The sequence below is a fragment of the Rana temporaria genome, chromosome 3 (genome assembly GCF_905171775.1).
Source record: "Rana temporaria chromosome 3, aRanTem1.1, whole genome shotgun sequence".
Taxonomy (NCBI): Eukaryota; Metazoa; Chordata; class Amphibia; order Anura; family Ranidae; genus Rana; species Rana temporaria.
In genome coordinates, this window is record NC_053491.1 from 479,829,951 (window position 1) to 479,850,144 (window position 20,194).

Below are 20,194 nucleotides of genomic sequence, written 5' to 3' on the forward strand. Positions count from 1 at the left end.
AGGTAATTCTGCCTCATATGTGCCCACCAGTATCCCCTGCAAATGCCCACAGGTGCCACCCATCAATGCCCACCAGTGGTGCCACCCATCAATGCCCACCAGTGGTGCCACCCATCAATGCCCACCAGTGGTGCCACCCATCAATGCCCACCAGTGGTGCCACCCATCAATGCCCACCAGTGGTGCCACCCATCAATGCCCACCAGTGCCACCTAGCAGTGCTGCCTAGAGTAACTTGTCAGTGCCCACCAGTGCCAGCCTCATCAGCGCCCACCAGTGCCCACCAGTGCCAGCCTCATCAGCGCCCACCAGTGCCAGCCTCATCAGCGCCCACCAGTGCCAGCCTCATCAGCGCCCACCAGTGCCAGCCTCATCAGGGTACATCAATGGAGAAAAATTTCAAAATGCGTCAGTGCTGAAAGCTGAAAATTGGTCTGGGCAGGAGGGGGGTTTAAGTGCCCGGTAAGCAAGTGGTTAAGGACCCCTAATGACATTGAACAGGTCAGAAGTCCATTGGGTATCGAAGGGCCAGGAAGTGGAGGGGTAATAATATAATCCTGCTTCTGCAATGTCCCTCAAGTACTGGGGGGGGAGGGGGGGGAGGAGAAATTGGGGGGGGGGGGGACCATACCTGGTTTTGGGGGCACAAGAAAGCCATTCGTCATGTTTCTCAAAGGTGATAAGGTAAGAGGCGATCTCCTGCAGAAAACACAGAAATAGCTGATGAGTGATATGATGGAGAAGACAAGTCACCATAATACTGAAGGGACAAAGGTGCCGCACTACAGCTAGACAGAACCGCATCAAAGGGGAACTATATAATATATTATGATTATAATATATATATGATGGGACTTGTAGCTTTGCAACAGCTGGAGGGCCGCCAGTTTCAGACCCCTGGTCTATAGACCAGGGGTCTGAAACTGGCGGCCCTCCAGCTGTTGCAAAACTACAAGTCCCATCATCCCTCTGCCTGTGGGAGTGTCATGCCTGTAACGGTCAGCCTTGCAATGCCTCATGGGACTTGTAGTTTCACAACCAGTTTGAGACCCCCTGATATAGAAGATTATATTATGACCTCTGAAAAATGCCAACTACCCCCTTCTGTTCCTGGTTACTACTTTCCGGTTTACCATCTTGCAGCAAATACAACGCATCCCCAAAGGATTCACAGCGCTTCACTTTTTCCTCAGTTTGTGATGTTACGACCTTATTCCAAAATGGATTAAATTCATTATTTTCCTCAAAATTCTACAAACATTCCCCATAATGACAACGTGAAAGAAGTTTGTTTGAAATCTAATATTGAAAACCCGTATCCCCTCGTATAATAAGGCCTCTTTCACACTACAGCGCATATACCACTTCTAAAATGAACTATGCCTTTTTTTTTTAAAACAAAAAAACGCATTTTAAATGAGTTGCATTACAGTGCCTAGGACGGCTCCTTAACAACTGGTTATCCATTGGTTGTTAATGAGCCGAAACCCGTCAGTGTCCTTAATAACCAGTGATAATGCCTCCCTTCAGTGGTCAGCATGCTACAGCCCCTCATGTGCATGAGTGATACCACCACTGGGAGGGGTGAGGAGGCGGAGAGACTACAGACAGGCGGGTCAGCCTGGGGCAACACTCATAATGTGGGGGGCAGGTAGACTGGAGGAGCTGGATGGCAAGATTGCTGAACTCCCATGCTACCCCAGTGGGGGAGTCTGTGGGGGATGGGGGGGGGGGGTCCGTGGGGGATAGGGGGGGAGGAGTCAGTGGGGGATAGGGGGGGGGGAGTCAGTGGGGGATAGGGGGGGAGGAGTCAGTGGGGGATAGGGGGGGAGGAGTCAGTGGGGGATAGGGGGGGGAGGAGTCAGTGGGGGATAGGGGGGGGAGGAGTCAGTGGGGGATAGGGGGGGGAGGAGTCAGTGGGGGATAGGGGGGGAGGAGTCAGTGGGGGATAGGGGGGGGAGGAGTCAGTGGGGGATAGGGGGGGGGAGGAGTCAGTGGGGGATAGGGGGGGGAGGAGTCAGTGGGGGATAGGGGGGGGAGGAGTCAGTGGGGGAGGAGGAGTCCGTGTGGGATGGGGGGGGAGTCAGTGGGGGATGGGGAGTCAGTGGGGGATGGGGGGGGGGTCATTGTTTACCCATCGACTGAATATGGTTCTAAATAGCTGACTTTTTACCTTCACACATTCTATGCATTGATGTCACAATGTAGAGAATAAGATTTCCTATCATCTGTGCCCAGTCTTGCCACGCAGAGTTAATCCAGCTCTGAGCAATCCTCTTTTATTGTTCAGTGAAAATTAACAGACTTCCAGATAAAACCCTGTCGAAATAAAAAATTGACATATCTAGCTTGGACATGTTTATCATATGTTATGTTAATCATAATATGAGGTGATCCACAGTTCATTGTATATTACCAGGATGTGTTATGTGGGGGAGGGGTGGATTCCTCACTTTTTATACTGTGGATCACCTCATATTATATTAAACATAACACATGTCCAAGCTAGATATGTAAATAACCTGTCACTCAAAGCAAGGAGAGAGGAAAGGACTTTATTTAGACAGGGTTTTATCTGAAAGTCTTTTTATTTTCACTGAACAATAAAAAAAGAGGATTGCTCAGAGCTGGATTAACTCTGTGTGGCAAGACTGGGCACAGATGATATGGAAATCTTATTCTCTACATTGTGACATCAAAAAAAAAAAAAAATGTTGGGTTTACATCCACTTTAAATACTTACATGAGCTCCGATCCAGGAATGATCACTATCGCCTCGGCTATATGGGGACTCTCCCTCCTCATTGGCTGAGATGGCAGCAGCATGAGCCCGTTGGCTCCTCTCTGTGTGTGTCTTATAAACATATATAGCAGCCGCTCTTGAGCGAGCATGCAGCAGTGCTCTCTGGGCAAGCAGCTTTCTCTGGGGGGCACAAGCCAGGAGCACCGGGGCGAGGCACCCAAAAAGATCGGAGCTGCTCTGCGCAAAAACACTGCGCAGAGCAGGGAAATAGAACAGGTTTTTTTTTTCCCTAAAACTAAGCTTTAATATCACTTTAAGGAAGCTGGCATGTACTGGCTCCTTAAAGCGCTTGTATACCCCGTTGACAATTGTTTTTCTCCCCTACACCTGTAAGGCAAAAGGCATAATGAGCTAGGATGCATCGCATCCTAGCTCATTATGAAATACTTACCTTAGAACGAGGCGTCGGTATCTCAGCCGCTCCACACCGAGAGAGATGAGATTTTGCCTCAGCGTGTCCTCCGGGTATTGCGGCTCCAGCTCTGTGATGCTCTCACTCCGGAGCATGCGCGCGGGGGACTTCTTTCCAGCAAGGTCTGGCGTCTGCGGGGCTTTCAGCCGAGAATCCCCTGTGCGCATGCGCTGCTGAAGTCGGTGCTCACCGTACAGGTTCAGGAGATGATTTTTTTACCTACAGGTAAGCCTTATTATAGGCCTCATTATAGGCTTACCTGTAGGTAAAAGTTATAAAAATGACTATACAACCACTTTAACAATCTACTATTCACTGGTTGTTGAGGACCCTGACAGGTGCCCGCTCCTTAACCACTTAAGGACCCCTTCACGCCGATATACGTCGGCAGAATGGCACGGATGGGCACATCCACGTACCTGTACGTGGCCCTTTAGGCCCAGCCGTGGGGTCGCCGGCACTTGCACGCCACCCGGTCCGAAGCTCTGCGGCTGCGGGACCCGATCGCTGCTGCAGTCCCGCGATCGGTCCCCGGAGCTGAAGAACGGGGAGAGCTGTGTGTAAACACAGCTTCCCCGTTCTTCACTGTGGCGCTGTCATCGATCATGTGATCCCTAATATAGGGAAACCCAATCAATGACGTCACACCTACAGCCACACCCCCCTACAGTTAGAAACACAGATGAGGTCACACTAAACCCCTTCAGCGCCCCCTTGTGGTTAATTCCCAAACTGCAACTGTCATTTTCACAGTAAACAATGCATTTTTATAGCACTTTTTGCTGTGAAAATGACAATGGTCCCAAAAATGAGTCAACATTGTCCAAAGTGTCCGCCATGTCGCAGTCATGAAAAAAAAAAACGCTGATCGCCGCCAATAGTAGTAAAAAAGAAAAATAATTTTTATAAAAATGCAATAAAACTATCCCCTATTTTGTAAACGCTATAAATGTTGTGCAAACCAATGGATAAACGCTTATTGCGATTTTTTTTTACCAAAAATAGGTAGAAGAATACGTATCGGCCTAAACTGAGGAAAAAAAAGTTTTTTTATATATTTTTGGGGGATATTTATTATAGCAAAAAGTAAAAAAGATTGCATTTTTTCCAAAATTGTCGCTTTATTTTTGTTTATAGCGCAAAAAAATTAAAACCGTAGAGGTGATCAAATACCACCTTAGGCAAGTATAAAACTGCAAAAAAGCCCAACCCCGTACTTCTATTTTAAATAGGGACATGTGTGTTCAATTGCATTTTGGGTATGTCGAGGCGCGTTCCGGCGCGTTTTTGATGCGTTTTACAGCGCTCCAGTACACTCCAGGAAAAATGCAGCATGTTCTACTTTCTTTTTTCTGGAGCTGCAAGCACAGGTGTGAACTATGCAACTGGAAATCATATAACCTACTTCCCATGTGTTTTTGATGCACTGGACTGCACGTGGTGTGAACTGACCCTTATAGCTGGATTCAGGTAGGGTTACGCCGGCGTATCTGATAACTCTGAATCTACGCCGGCGTTAATTTAAGCGTATTCTGGAAACCAGATACGCTTAAATTAGGCTAAGATACGAGCGGCGCAAGTCTCCTGCGCCGTCGTATCTTAGGGTGCAATTTTTCTGCTGGCCGCTAGGTGGCGCTTCCGTTGAGTTCAGCGTAGAATATGTAAATTACTAGGTGCAGTAAAGATACGCCGTTTCCATAAGAGGTACGCCGGCGTAAAGATAAAGCTGCCCCCTAGGTGGCGTAGCCAATGTTAAGTATGGCCGTCGTTCCCGCGTCGAAATTTGAAAATTTTACGTCGTTTGCGTAACTCGTCCGTTAATGGGGCTGGACGTAATTTACGTTCACGTCAAAACCAATACGTCCTTGCGGCGAACTTTGGCGCAATGCACACTGGGATATGTACACGGACGGCGCATGCGCCGTTCGTAAAAAACGTCAATCACGTCAGGTCACATAACATTTACATAAAACACGCCCCCTCATTTGAATTAGGCGTGCTTACGCCGGCCCCATTTACGCTAGGGGTGCAACGGATCAAAAAACTCACGGATCGGATCGATCCTCGGATCAGGAGTCACGGATCGGATCATTTTCGGATCAGCAAAAAAAAAAAAAGACAAATCTTGTTACACCCACCAGAGTTTTAGATTTCACAGTTCTTCTCAACACAAAACGGAGCTTATGTGCTTAAAGCGGAGGTTCACCCTTAGAGGGCACTTTTCCCCCTTAGATTCCTGCTCGTTTTTACTAGGGGAATCGGCTATTTATTTAAAAATATGTGCAGTACTTACCCGTTTACGAGACGCATCCTCTCCGCCGCTTCCGGGTATGGGCTTCGGGAATGGGCGTTCCTTCTTGATTGACAGGTTTCCGAGAGGCTTCCGACGGTCGCATCCATCGCGTCACGATTTTCCGAAAGAAGCCGAACGTCGGTGCGCAGGCGCAGTATAGAGCCGCACCGACGTTCGGCTTCTTTCGGCTACGAGTGACGCGATGGATGCGACCGTCGGAAGCCTCTCGGAAGAATGTCAATCAAGAAGGAACGCCCGCTCCCGAAGACCATACCCGGAAGCGACGGAAGAAGATGCAGCTCGAAAACGGGTAAGTACTGCACATATTTTAATACAAATAGCCGATTCCCCTAGACCGAACGAGCAGGAAGCTAAGGGGAGAAAAAAAAATTTTTTAGAAATGGGTGAACTCCCGCTTTAAATACAGTGTTTGGAAATCCGACGGACTGTTTATTGCTAATGTGACAGAACACCTCCTGATTTTCACATTTAAACAGTCCGTCAGATTTACAAATACTGTATTTAAGCGTATAAGCTCTGTTTTGTGTTGAAATAACTGCATCTCGCAATACTTATATGTGCAGCCAAGTGGAAGTCGCAGCCCCATGTACGAAAGTGGTGTCACCAGTTCCCTACTGTGACCTGAACTATCCCAATCATCAGATCCCTTTAGTGTCATTGATCGGCGGGCTGAGTGTCTAGTGAAAATCCCCCCTACGTGCTCAGTCCATACAGATCCCCCCGATCGCCTCCTCTCTCTTCTCTGGCAAGCAGCAGGACGCCCGGTGCGGCGGCGGCAGCGGCTCCCCGTGTGGATTCCTCAAGGTGCAGCATGGAGCTCATCGCTGGGCTGTTAGGAGTCAATGACATATTGAGCTCAAGTGTCCACAAACTTCCGAGGAGCAGCCTGCATCCCCCGCGCCGGGTGAACCTCGATGGCCGCCGCTTCGATAGCTAGGCCGAAGCCGCGGCCTTTCCTATGGACCGGGAAGCCCGTGGATCGCCGTGTGTCCCGACCCGAAGGTGCTGATCCGTACGGATCAGTTGCACCCCTAGTGACAATACTTGATGTGTTCCCACTGTCATATGGCATTCTTGTGCCACAGTGCCTACACACCGTCACGTTTTTTTCCACTAACCTCTTTCCTTCATCATTATATTTGACAGGGAAGCCAAAATGCTCCCATACAGGGGATTTAAATGACGCGGGGCATTCAAGCTCCTCCGTTCGCCATGACCACGCTGTGTGTGGACTGAACATGCGCAAATTATTATTGTTTTTTTTTTTTTTTTTAGAAAACAATCCTCGGATCACGTGTGTGCGGTTCGGATCAATCTTTTTCGGTTCGAATCAATGACGATCCGTTGCACCCCTAATTTACGCTACGCCGCCGTAACTTAGGAGGCAATTGCTTTGTGAATACAGCACTTGCCTCTCTGATTTACGGCGGAGTAGCGTAAATACGATACGCTACGCCGCCTCAAAGATGCGCCCGGCTACCTGAATACAGCCCTTAGTGTAGGACCCGGTCAGACAGGCTCCAGATGATCTTTGCAGGGAACAATCGCAGTGAAATGCGCTCACCTCATTAGTGTTCCAGCGCAGCCTCTCCTTCGGTAAAGTAGTACACTTGGGTAAACACTCCAGCAGCTTCTTGGGTAGAAAAACCTTGATGTGGTGGCCGTTTTCTGCTGGGAAGAAAAAAAGATGATCGGTCAGTATGTTGTCCCTGCAGCTCCCCCTAGTGGTGGCCGGGAGAGAAGGTTCCTAAATTAATCCCCGACAATTGAATTTTTATTAAGCAAGCCACCCGGAGGGAAGAGGGGGTTTGGCGAGAAAAAAAAAAAGATGGAATTGGGCTTTAAAAAGGGGTTTCACCTTGATGCACGTTCTATGCATCAAGGTAAAAAACCTTCTCTAGTGCAGCAGCACCCCCAAGCCCCCCCCCCCCTATACTTACCTACCCCCTGTAATTCCCACGACAGGAACGAGCACACCAGCTACGACTGATGTCTCGGGTCCTGAGTGGATAGATTGATAGCAGCGCAGCCATTGGCTCCTGCTGCTGTCAATCAAAACCAATGACGTGGGCGCCGGAGCAACAGACGCAGCTGCAGAACACGGGAGCATTCCCGCGCGGATGTCCCGCTTCTCCGACGGGGCACTCGAGAAGAGGAGCCATCAGCACCGCTGAGGGACCACAAAAGAGAAGGATCGAGGGGCGGGAATCATTTAAATTAGGCGCACTCCCGCGCCGAGCGTAGAGCGCATGCTCCGTCGGGAAACTTTCCCGACGTGCATTGCGGCAAATGACGTCGCAAGGACGTCATTTGCTTCAAAGTGAACGTGAATGGCGTCCAGCGCCATTCACGATTCACCTACGCAAACGACGTAAAATTCGAACGTCGCAACGCGGGAACGCCGGGTATAGTTTAGCATTGGCTGCCCCTGCTATTAGAAGGGGCAGCCTTACGCTAAACACGCCGTACGGAAACAACGTAACTTGCGTATGCAGGGGGCGCGCAACATTGTGAATCGGTGTTAGTATGCAATTTGCATACTATACGCTGACCACAATGGGAACGCCCCCTAGCGGTCATTGCAAGAATGCAGCCTAAAATCTGCGTGGCATAAGAGCCTTATGCCACGCAGATTTTAGGCTGCAGTCGGCGTAACGAGTTCTCTGAATCAGGAGAACTCGTTACGCCGGCGCAAGTCAGCAATTGTGCTGCGTAAATATGGTTACGCAGGAGCAATTGCTTACTGAATCTGGGCCATTGTTTTTATTTTTAAAAATAAACCTTTGCAAGCCCTTTAAAAAGGGGCTGTAAAGTCTCTTTTTTTTTTTTTTAAACAAACTTACATCCTTTGAGCAAGGGTTTTCCTTTGGCCCCCGATCCTCCTCTTCTGGGGTTCCTCAATGGAGCTCCTGGCTCAGGGATCTTCAAACTAAAGCCCTCCAGTTGTTCAGGAACTACCAATTCCCATCATGCCTAGTCATGTCTGTGAATGTCAGTGTGTTACAATGCCTCATGGGATGTGTAGTTCTACAACAGCTGGAGGGCCGTAGTTTGAGGACCCCTGCCCTGGCTCATCCTCTTTTTTGAGAAGGGCGCTCCCTTTAAGGCACTCGTGCGGGAGCGCTCCCGAGTTGACACAGACAGCAGGACCATGCCCCGCATCATTGGATGGCTCCTGCTGCTATCAATCTATCCAATGAGGACCCTGCTGTGCTCGTCCCCGTCGCTGAAAAGACCGGGTTCAGGGGTAGGTAAAAGGGGGGCTCTAGGGGGGGTAGCTGCAGCACAAAAGGTTTTTCACCAGAATGCATAGAAATGTATTAAAAAGGTGAAAAACCTGTTCCCCAGTGAACTTCTCTCTTAAAGCGGTGGTTCACCCTAAAAACTACTTTTTCTTATTACATTGGCCCCCCACATTACAATACAATTATGCCCATTATGTTTTTTTTTGATGCTGTACATACCTTGATACAGCATATTCACCCGTTGCTTCGGGGTTGCGAGTCCCGCGGGAGTGGGCGTTCCTAACATGTCTGTGATTGACATTTTGACCAAAAACAAGCTCCCCCCGTCGCGTAAGCCGCGTCACGGTTGGCGAAAGGAGCCGAACGGCGATGCGCATGCGCAGTATAACGCCGACTCGCCGTTCGGCTCCTTTCGCCAACCGTGACGGGGCTTACGCGACGGGGGGGGGGGGGGAAGCTCATTTTTGGTCAAAATGTCAATCACAGACATGTTAGGAACGCCCACTCCCGCGGGACTCGCAACCCCAAAGCAACGGGTGAATATGCTGTACAAATGTACAGCATCAAAAAAAAACATAATGGGCATAATTGTATTGTAATGTGGGGGGCCAGTGTAATAAGAAAAAGTAGTTTTTAGGGTGAACCTCCCCTTTGACCACCTGCTGACCACAATATATTTTATATATTATATATGCAATGCAGTTTGCATGTGGTTTACCGGGACTATGGCCAAAGCTCCAAAGCTCACGAGCCGCTGGAACGCTTTCAGAAGCGGCAGGCGGGAAAATCTGTCCACGTGCAGGTCCAAGGTGTAAACATGTTTTTTTATTTTTAAGCAAATTGTTTTTTTTTTTTGTTTTTTTTTAAAGCAAAAAAAATAAATAAAAATAAGGGTAAAAAAATTTGATTTGGGATCTTTTTGACCCCAGATCTCTCCATAAAGGGGACCTTCTATCCCTCATTTCTATTACAATGGATGTTTACATTCCTTGTAATTAGAGGTGCACCGAAATGAAAATTTCAGAACCGAAATAAAAAAAAATGTCAGGCCGAAACTGAAAATGACTTTTCTTTTTTTTTTATTAACTAATTGTATGTTAAAATAGTACAGTCAAACTGCAAAAATGTATGGAGCATCCTATCACTGTCCCCCAATTGCCGCCTCGTTTATTTTTTTTTATTACTTTATCACTTTTTTTTAGTAGCTTGTTGTTTTACTTGTTTTATTTTTATATAATTTTCTTATTTTTAATATTTTTCTTATTCTTTACTTTTTAAATTACTTATTTTATTAATTTAATTATTATTTATTTTTTTTACACTTAACTTTATTGCTGTCACACAGGAGAAAATAATTCCCTGTGTGATAGCAATTGGAGGTGACAGGTTCTCTTTATTAACCCTGTCACCTCCAAAACAGGAGTGCATTGGCGGCAGGGACAGGAGCCAGACTAGGCAGCCGGGGGGAGGAGGGGGGGACAGAGTCCCGAAGATAGAGCCAGACTAGGCAGCTGGGGGAGGAGGGGGGGGACAGAGTCCAGAAGATAGAGCCAGCCGAGGGATGTATGTGGGGGGAGAGGGGAGGACGGATGGCTGCAAACATGTTATGCTAGAAAGGAAAGTAACTCACCGCCCGTATGTTGAAACCGTCTCCACGCTGCTCGCACACAGCCCCGCCTCCTCCTAACCCCACGCTGTGATAGATAGAACACTTCTCAGCATTGGACCCGCATTCTGTCTATCACAGCGTGGTTAGGAGAAGGCGGGGCTGTGTGCGAGCAGAGCGGAGACAATTTCAATGTGTGTTTCACCGCTACGCAAAACCGCGTTGCACCACTAGTCATTATCGGCAATATTTAAGTTGTTTCGTCATTTCCCCAAAACAGCTATTTTCGGCCGATATGTATCGGCCGCCGATATATCGGTGCATCCCTACTTCTAATAGTTCCAGAAGTAAAAAAAAAAAAAAAAAGGACACTGTAAAAATAAAATATATTTTTTTTAAAGCGCCCTATCCCCCCGTGCTCACACACACACAAGCAAATAAATACGCAAGTCACATACATACATGTAAACGGTATCCAAGAAGCAAGGAATTGAGTAGGATTATAAATGATGCAAATTTCAAACTCAAACCAAAAATGATGGTTAAAATATTAATATTTATTACTAGCATTTTAAAACAAAAATCGCCATTAAAAACATTTTTGGAACCCATAAACATAGTAGTCCATAGTCTGCAAAAAGTGGTAAAGACGGAGGTCCCGACATATTTTGCCTTTTAATTAGGCTTCCTCAGGGGGATGTTATCCGCTGTAAGGTTATCCACTTTCTAATGGGTAGAGACAATACTTAATTGGGCAATCAATTTCTTGCTTCTTGGATAATAAATAACGGAATGAGGTGCTGTAAATTAAAGTGAAACATCCACACAAAATCCATATTAAATGTGAACAGTGTGCGCACCACGCATGTGAGGTATCACCGTGAACGTTAGAGCGAGAAGAAGAATTAGTGCTAGCCCTCCTAGCATTTATTATTCTCTCCTCTACTTTTAAAAGCAAAAACTGTGGTTGGACTGGATGGACTTGTGTCTTTTTTCAACCTAACTATGTAAAACAAAAAAAAAAATGCAATCTTTTGCTTTTAAAGAATAAAAGAAAAAAATAAGGTTTACTTCCACCCTGAACCGGAAGTGACATGACATCACCCCCGTCCTGCAAGCCATAGAGCAATCAAAGACGTTCTAGTCTTTTATCGTTGAAGCTAGGGTTGTCCCGATACCACTTTTTTGAGACCGAGTACAAGTACCAATACTTTTTTCAAGTACTCGCCGATACCGATACTTTTTTTTTTAATGTCATGTGACAGTGGCAGTATTTTTTTTACAGTGATTTTTTTTTTTTTTAGGGGGTTGGGGGGGGGGGGGAGGGTCAGTGTGTGTTTTTTTGTTTTATTATCACTATTTACATTTAAATTTTTTAATTATTTATTGCAAAAAAAAAAAAAAAATCATTCAGCCCTGTTGGGGGGGGCTTTGGGGAGATATCAGGGGTCTCAACAGACATTGTAAACACAGGTTAAAATGTTTCAGTTATATGAATGAACAGAGTCAGTGATCACTGACTCTGTTCATTCGGAAAAGGTAGGAGGCGGGTTCAGCGGCTCCTACCGCCGCTCTCCATCCTGACAGAGGGGGTGGAGGAGGAGGACATGGAGAGTGACACCACGGAGGGGGGACACGGAGCATGGAGGGGGACAGCTGCGGCACAAAGGGGGACAAGCTGCGGCACGGAGGGGGAGATGAGCGGCACGGAATTGGACAGCAGAGGCACGGAGGGGGAGATGAGCGGCACGGAGGGTGACAGCAGCGTGACAGTGGGGGACAAGAGCGGCACGGAATGGGACACCAGAGGCACGGAGGGGGAGTGGAGCGGCACGGAGAGGGACAGCAGCGGGACAGTGGGGGACAACAGCGGTACGGAATGGGACAGCAGAGGCATGGAGGGGGAGAGCAGCGGCACGGAGGGGGGACATGGAGCATGGAGGGGGAGCGCAGAGCCAAGGAGGATAGCAGCGGTACAGAAGGGGGGACACAGAGCATGGTGGGGGGACACGGAGCGTGGAGGGGGAGAGCAGAACGGATGGGGGGGGGGGAACTGGAGGAGGATACAGGGAAAGTCAGGTATCGGGTGAAGTATCGGAGCATTTTCCCCGAGTACAAGTACTTGGGGAAATGCTTAGTATCGGTATCGGGACAACCCTAGTTGAAGCCCTGAGAAACTCCATCCCGTTACCGATTTGGAAAGCGTTCCAGCGGTTAATGAGCCGCTTGGATCACTTTCATTAGAAAGCCAGCCACCAGCTAAAAATAATAATAATTAAAAAAAAAAAAAAAAAAAAAACGACACCTGGTTCACAACTGCAGCCATAACCCCGGTAAGCCACTTCAAAGCCGCAACCTATATATTCACGTATTTGTGTCGGCAAGTGGTTAAATCACTTATCTGCTGGGGCAATTTTTGCATTTTTTTTTTAGTTACTGTAAATGTAATCCACCACAGAGACCACCATTATCAGACACAGGACCGCCTGCTGAAGAGGAGGATACCTGGGTTATGGTTAGCTAGCTGCTGCCATAACAAAGATATCCCTCTTCAAACAGCCGACTTATATCGGCGTGCGGAGGTCCGGGAAGGTTAAAAACAATTGGTCATCTTAATACAATATTTTATCACAGTATACAGTAAAAACACATCAGAGCATTTTGAAGTGGTATTGTCCGGCTACTTGCTCTTCCGCCATCAATTGTACAAGTGAAGACGGTTGCCAGTTAGTGGGGATATCTATGCTAAAACATATTTACTCTGTCTCCCTGAAGAAAACGTTGTTTGTATATTTTGAAACGCGTTGCCTATCCCCACCTACTGGAAACCATCTTGACTTGTACAATTGATGGCGGAAGAGCAAATAGCTGGGGAATACCACTTGAAAATGCTCCGATTTTTTTTTAATATATACTGTGATGAAATATTGTGTAAAGGTGAACAATTGTTTTTAACCACTTAAGGACCGCCCAAGGCAGATATCTGTCGGCAGAATGGCACGGCTGGGCACAATCACGTACAGGTACGTCCCCTTTAAGAGCCCAGCCGTGGGTCGCGCGACCCGGTCTGAAGCTGCGGGACCCGATCGCCGCCGGAGTCCCGCGATCGGTCACAGGAGCTGAAGAATGGGGAGAGGTGAGTGTAAACAAACCTTCCCCGTTCCTCTCTGTGGCAATGTCAGTGATCGTCTGTTACCCGTTAGGGAACAACAATCAGTGACGTCACACATCCAGCCCCGCCCCCCTACAGTAAGAATCACTCCCTTAGGGCACACTTAACCCCTTCACTGCCATTGCCACTGTAAACAGTGCATTTTTATAGCACTTTTCGCTGTGAAAATGACAATGGTCCCAAAAATGTGTCAAAAGTGTCCGCCATAATGCCGCAGTCACCAAAAAAAAAAAAACGCTGATCGCCGCCATTAGTAGTAAAAAAAAAAAAAATATTAAAAGCGGAAGTTCACCCTAAAAAAATGTTTTAACATTAGATTGAGGCTCATTTTGTCAAGGGGAATCGGGTAGTTTTTTTAAAAACGAAGCAGTACTTACCGTTTTAGAGAGCCGCTTCCGGGTATGGTCTTCGGGACTGGGCTTCCTATTTGATTGACAGGCTTCCGACGGTCGCATCTATCGCGTCACGAGTAGCCGAAAGTCGGTGCGGCTCTATACGGCGCCTGCGCACCGACGTTCGGCTACTTTGGGAAAATCGTGACGCGATGTATGCAACAGTCGGAAGCCTGTCAATCAAATAGGAACGCCCAGTCCCGCAGCCCATACCCGGAAGCGGCGGAGAAGATCGCTCTCTAAAACGGTAAGTACCGCTTCGTTTTTAAAAAAACTACCCGATTCCCCTAGACAAAACGAGCCTCAATCTAATGTTAAAAAAAGGGATTTTTAATACAGCTTACCTGTAAAATCCTTTTCTTGGAGTACATCACGGGACACAGAGCGGCATTCATTACTATATGGGTTATATGGAGTACCTTCAGGTGTTGACACTGGCAATCTTCAAACAGGAAATGCCCCTCCCTATATAACCCCCTCCCATAGGAGGAGTACCTCAGTTTTGTAGCAAGCAGTATGCCTCCCAAAATGGTCCCCAAAAAAGAGGGGTGGGAGCTCTGTGTCCCGTGATGTACTCCAAGAAAAGGATTTTACAGGTAAGCTGTATTAAAAATCCCTTTTTCTTTATCGTACATCACGGGACACAGAGCGGCATTCATTACTATATGGGATGTCCCAAAGCAATGCTCACAATGAGGGGAGGGAGAACATCTCCAAGACAAAGGATTTAATTTAGAGAAATACTCAAATCATAATAAATCCAACTTAGTTGAGAAAAATAATCTTAAATTTTTTAAATTTAACTCAAAAAAGAGGAGCCCCCGGAATCCGAGGGTCTCAAACTGCAGCTTGCAGCACTGCCTGCCCGAAGGCAGTATCAGTATTCCTTCTTACGTCCAACTGGTAGAATTTTGTAAACATGTGGACAGAAGACCAGGTTGCCGCCCTGCAAACTTGAGCCATAGAGATCTGGTGGTGTGCTGCCCAGGAGGCGCCCATGGCCCTAGTAGAATGAGCCTTTAATGATACTGGAGGAGGCAACCCTTTCAAGCCGTAGGCCTGAGTGATTAATTGCTTAATCCACCTAGAAATGGTGGACTTTGCAGCTGCCTGCCCCTTCTTGGGCCCATCCGGTAATATGAACAGCACATCTGTCTTCCGGATCTTCTTTGTAGCTTTAAGATAGGCCTTCATGGCCCTGACGATATCCAAGGTATGCAGCAACCCTTCCTTTCTGGAAGTAGGTTTAGGGAAGAAGGATGGTAATACCAAATCCTGGTTCAAATGAAAACTGGATACAACCTTCGGTAGGAAGGAAGGATGAGGGCGGAGAACGACCCTGTCCTTGTGAAAAATAAGATATGGTTCCTTACAGGATAAGGCCGCCAGTTCCGATACTCTTCTTGCGGAAACTATGGCGACCAAAAATACTAACTTCCTTGTCAGTAAAACCAAAGGAATTTCAGCCAACGGCTCAAACGGTTGTTTCTGTAAACTTGACAGAACAAGGTTTAAATCCCACGGGCAAAGCGGGGATTTAACTGGAGGTTTAATACGTAAGACCCCTTGAAGGAAGGTCTTAACCAGCGAGTGGGTGGCCAGCGGCCGCTGAAACCACACTGACAGAGCAGAAATCTGTCCTTTGATTGTGCTTAATGCCAATCCTTTATCCTCTCCTAGCTGGAGAAAACTTAAAACTCTATCAATGGTGAATTTGCGAGAAAGCCATCGCTTGGACTCACACCAGCCTACATAGGCCTTCCAGACCCTGTAATAAATCACCCTAGAGACCGGTTTCCTGGCTCTGATTAGGGTAGAGATTACCTTCTGAGACAGACCTCTACCCCTGAGAATCAGGGATTCAGCTTCCAGGCCGTCAAATTTAGATGCCGTAAGGCAGGGTGGAGGATCGGACCCTGCGATAGCAGGTCTGGCCGTAGAGGAAGAGTCCAAGGGTCTCCCACTACCATCTTTAGGATTAGTGAATACCATGCCCTTCTGGGCCATGCTGGAGCTACCAGGATGACTGGTATGTGCTCCACCCTGATCCTGCGCAGCAGGCGGGGTAGTAACTGGAGCGGGGGAAATACATAAAGTAGTCTGAACTGATGCCAAGGGCAAACCAGCGCATCGGTTCCGCAGGCCATCGGATCCCTTGAGCGGGATATGAACCTGTCTAGTTTCTTGTTGAGTCTTGATGCCATGACGTCCACGTCCGGCACTCCCCATCTCTGGCAGAGTGTCTGAAAGACCTGTGGATGTAGAGACCATTCCCCCGGCAACAGAGTCTGGCGACTTAAAAAGTCCGCCTGAAGGTTGTCCACTCCTGGAATAAATATCGCCGATATGCAGGGCACATGAGCTTCTGCCCATAGGAGAATCAAGCTCACCTCTCTCTGAGCGGCTTGACTCTTGGTTCCCCCTTGGTGATTTATGTATGCCACTGCTGTGGCATTGTCCGATTGAATTCTCACCGGGAACCCCTGCAACTTGGACGTCCAAGCCCTGAGGGCTAGTCGAGCTGCTCTGAGCTCCAAGATGTTGATGGGCAATTGCTTCTCTGGCTTTGCCCAAGTGCCTTGGCGAGTGCAACCATCCAAAATTGCTCCCCAGCCTGTTAGGCTGGCGTCTGTGGTTACTATCTTCCAAGCCACTGGGCTGAAAGACTTCCCCTTCAGTAGATTCTGAGGGTCTAACCACCAACACAGACTTTGTCGGACTCTTGATGAGAGCGGCAAAGGGATATCTAAGGCCTGTGGCCTCCTGCTCCAGGCTGACAGGATGGCTGCCTGGAGGATGCGAGTGTGGCTCTGGGCGTACGGTACCGCCTCGAATGTGGCCACCATCTTGCCTAGTAACCTCATACATAGGCGAACAGTTGGTTCCTTCTTGCTTAGAACCAGTAGAATTAATTCCTTGATGGCTTTGACTTTTATCAGAGGCAGAAACACCCTCTGTTGTTCTGTGTCTAATCTCATGCCGAGATATTCCAACTGCCTTGTGGGCTGGAATACTGATTTTTCTCGATTTAGGACCCAGCCAAACCTCTCGAGGTACTGGACTGTGAGGGCCACTGCTTGTTTCAAGCCAGGAGACGAGTGATCTATGACTAGGAGGTCGTCCAGGTATGCTAGGATTGTGACCCCTTGAATCCTTAGATTGGCTAGGATTGGAGCTAGGACCTTCGTGAACACCCGGGGGGCCGTAGCTAACCCGAAGGGAAGCGCCATGAATTGGAAATGACGTAGAGCCACCGAGAAGCGTAGAAATCTTTGATGTGGCTGGTAAACTGGAACATGAAGGTAAGCATCCTTTATGTCTATGGATGCCATAAAATCGTCCTTCTGAAGTGCGGCAACTGCTGACCGCACGGATTCCATCCGAAATGAGCGGACCTTTAGGTATGCATTTACCATTTTTAAGTCCAAAATTGGCCTGACATCGCCGTTGGGCTTTGGGATAATGAATAGGTTGGAGTAGAAACCTAGCCCCTGTTCTTGGACTGGTACCTCTACTATTACCTCCTGAGAGAGTAGATGATTCAATGCCGCTATTAATGCGGCTCCCTTCTTCGGATCGTTTGGTACTCTTGACTCCTGAAAATGAGGAGGAGGAAACTTTAGGAAGTCTAGTTTGTAGCCTGTAGCCACGGAGGACCGTACCCATTTGTCGGGAATGCTGGCCTCCCAAACCTCTGTAAAGAGACGCAGTCTTCCCCCCACCTTCGAGGGTGGGGGCGCCCCTTCATAAGGCCGGCTTGGGGGCTGGCTTTGCTGGCTTGCGAAACCACTGCTTCTTGCCTGCGCCGGCCTGTCCCTGCGATTTGTTAAAATTTGCTTTCGCAGGAGGCCGTCGATACTGTTTGGTATTGGAGGGCCCCTGCCCAGGGGAGTACTGTCGTTTAAACGCAGGCCCCCGAAACTTCCTCTTGGTGGGCAAAAGAGTACTTTTTCCGCTTGAAATGGTCTGGATGTATTTGTCCAGGTCTTCTCCGAAGAGTCGTCCTCCATGGAAGGGAAACCCTACCAGGAGCTTCTTGCATGGGGGCTCTGCCTCCCAGCTCTTTAACCATAAGAGTCTTCTCATATGGATAAGGGATAATGATAGGCGTGACGCTTGCTGGATCGAATCCTTAATCGCATCTACCGTAAATCGTATGGCCCTAGGGACGTCCGAAAATTCTTCTGCCTGCTGGGCAGGAATAAGTTTAAGCATCTGCTTAGCTTGATCCGATAATGCTTGCGCAACCCCAATTGCAGCCACAGCTGGCTGCACTACTGCCCTTGCAGTAGTGAAGGAGGTTTTCAGTAGCGTTTCCAAGCGTTTATCAACCGGATCCTTGAACACCTGTATGTTTTCTACAGGGCATGTTAAAGACTTGTTAACACATGAGATGGCTGCGTCTACAGCCGGGGCTGCCCATCTCTTGGAAAATTTCTCTTCCATAGGATATAAGGCAGAGAATCTCTTTGGTGGTACAAAGATTCTATCTGGCTTGGCCCAATCTTGGAACATAACTTCCTCTAGTAGAGGATGGATCGGAAAAACCGCATTGGTTTGAGGCGCTCTTAGTGAGCCTAAAGCTGAGACCGTTGATACTTGGAGATCTGGTACTGGCAAGTTAAACGTCCTATGGACCAAGTCTGTTAAAACTTGAACCCACCAGCTCTCCCCTTGGGAGGCTGCGCCAGACTCCTCCGTACCCGGATCCTCGATCCCTGAACCTACTTGGTCCTTGTCCAAGAGGTCTTCCCATTCCTCTGCGGAAGGGACCTCCTCGTCTGAGGGTTCACGCTCGGGCGACGGAGATCTATTCCGTTTTCTGCCCCGCATAGCCTTGGCTATCATTTTTTCCATTCTTTTTTCCATCTCCTTTAGAGAGGTGGACAGTACCTCGTCCGTGACCATCCTAGGGTTGGACTGACCCGTGTCAGCTCCAGCCCCAGATCCCGATGGTCTCACCAAGGCTCCTTCTGGGGAAAGTAGCGGTAAGACTTTGTCCGAGACCCCGGACCCTCTGGGGGAATCCCCACCTTTTGTACCCTCCGAACCAGATGCCATGGTACAATACCGAGGTACGCCCGCTACTTAATGGTGTTTTGGGAAAATAAATAGTTGTTGCCCACAAACCCTTTCTGGGGAAAAAATGCCTTTCCTTATTAATCTTGGCTTTTTTTTTTTTTTTTTTTTAAACCAAAGAAAGAAAAACCATTCTGTCCCCCTTAGTAGTATTTGCCAATAAAAACTGCTGAAAAGAAAAAGAAAAAAGAAACCCTATCTTTAGGGTGAAAGACAGTCTGTTTGAAGACTGTAATACTTTTCTTTGGCCACTGTGTGTCCTCGGCGCCCCACTCTGCCGTTCTGTCCTTCCTCTCTCAGTTCCAACACATCACTGAGCTGGGAACTCTTTTGGAAGGGCCGCCCCTTCCTTTTACCTACGGGCCCGCCCTTCCCCTTCAGAAAAACGGCGCGAAATTGCGCCCATATCACGGGGACGCGCGCGCGCGCCCGCCGCGGGGGGGGGGGGGGGGAGGCCCACACGAGGAGGTCAGAGGCTGATCCTGCCGTACAGGCCAGGATCCACAGAGCGGCACTTATCTGTCTGCAGCAACCGCCTGGACCTCTCTGAGCAGGCTTGCAGGTAAGAGCATTCACTCCCTTTACATAAGAAACCTCAATAGATTCCCAGGGGCTTCTCTTAAAGAGAATTGTCACTATACACACAGGCCCTTTTCAATGCTACTAGCACCAGTTGCAATACTACCAGGGAGGTCACAATTATGGGGATTATACACATATATAGTCATCCTATCTTTAAGATATGTGACTCACCTTGCCAGATGCAGCGCATAAACCATAGGCATGTCCCGCTGTGACCTTCCCCCAGACAAAACCTGCTGCGAACCAAGTTCCGCAAGTTTCCCCTTCACTTACCTGCTCCATGCCGCAGGACTTTGCACAGCAAGAGGTCCAATCTTCCCCCATCTCCGTGGGGCGTCTAGACCTTCAGGCCCTGGGTTCCTATGAAGGATCCACTGTCCTGGGCCCATATAGCACCCTGGCAACAGAAACATTAGGCCCCCAAAGGTTTCTAGGTTCTGGGCCCAGGGTCCAGCTCTCTGTGACAGAAAGCATTATGGGCTATACCCCAATGGTTTGGGGTCCGGTTACTGACCACTTTAGCACTGAGGCCTTTGGACAGAACCGGTTAGCCCACCTTAATCCCAAGGATGTGGAGGCAAGCTAAACC

The 20,194-nt window shown here is 48.2% G+C and overlaps 1 protein-coding gene across 1 annotated transcript in view; it reads right to left on the bottom strand.

Moving 5' to 3' along the window:
- LOC120930786 (calmodulin-binding transcription activator 2-like) overlaps positions 1-20,194 on the bottom strand; it is a 146,213-nt gene that overhangs the window by 110,722 nt on the left and 15,297 nt on the right. Inside the window, exons 3-4 of the mRNA XM_040341958.1 lie at positions 7,094-7,200; positions 632-699 (exon numbers count right to left, since the gene is read on the bottom strand). Of these exons, the coding sequence (XP_040197892.1) occupies positions 632-699; positions 7,094-7,200 (175 nt within the window). The remainder of the gene's footprint in view (positions 1-631; positions 700-7,093; positions 7,201-20,194) is intronic.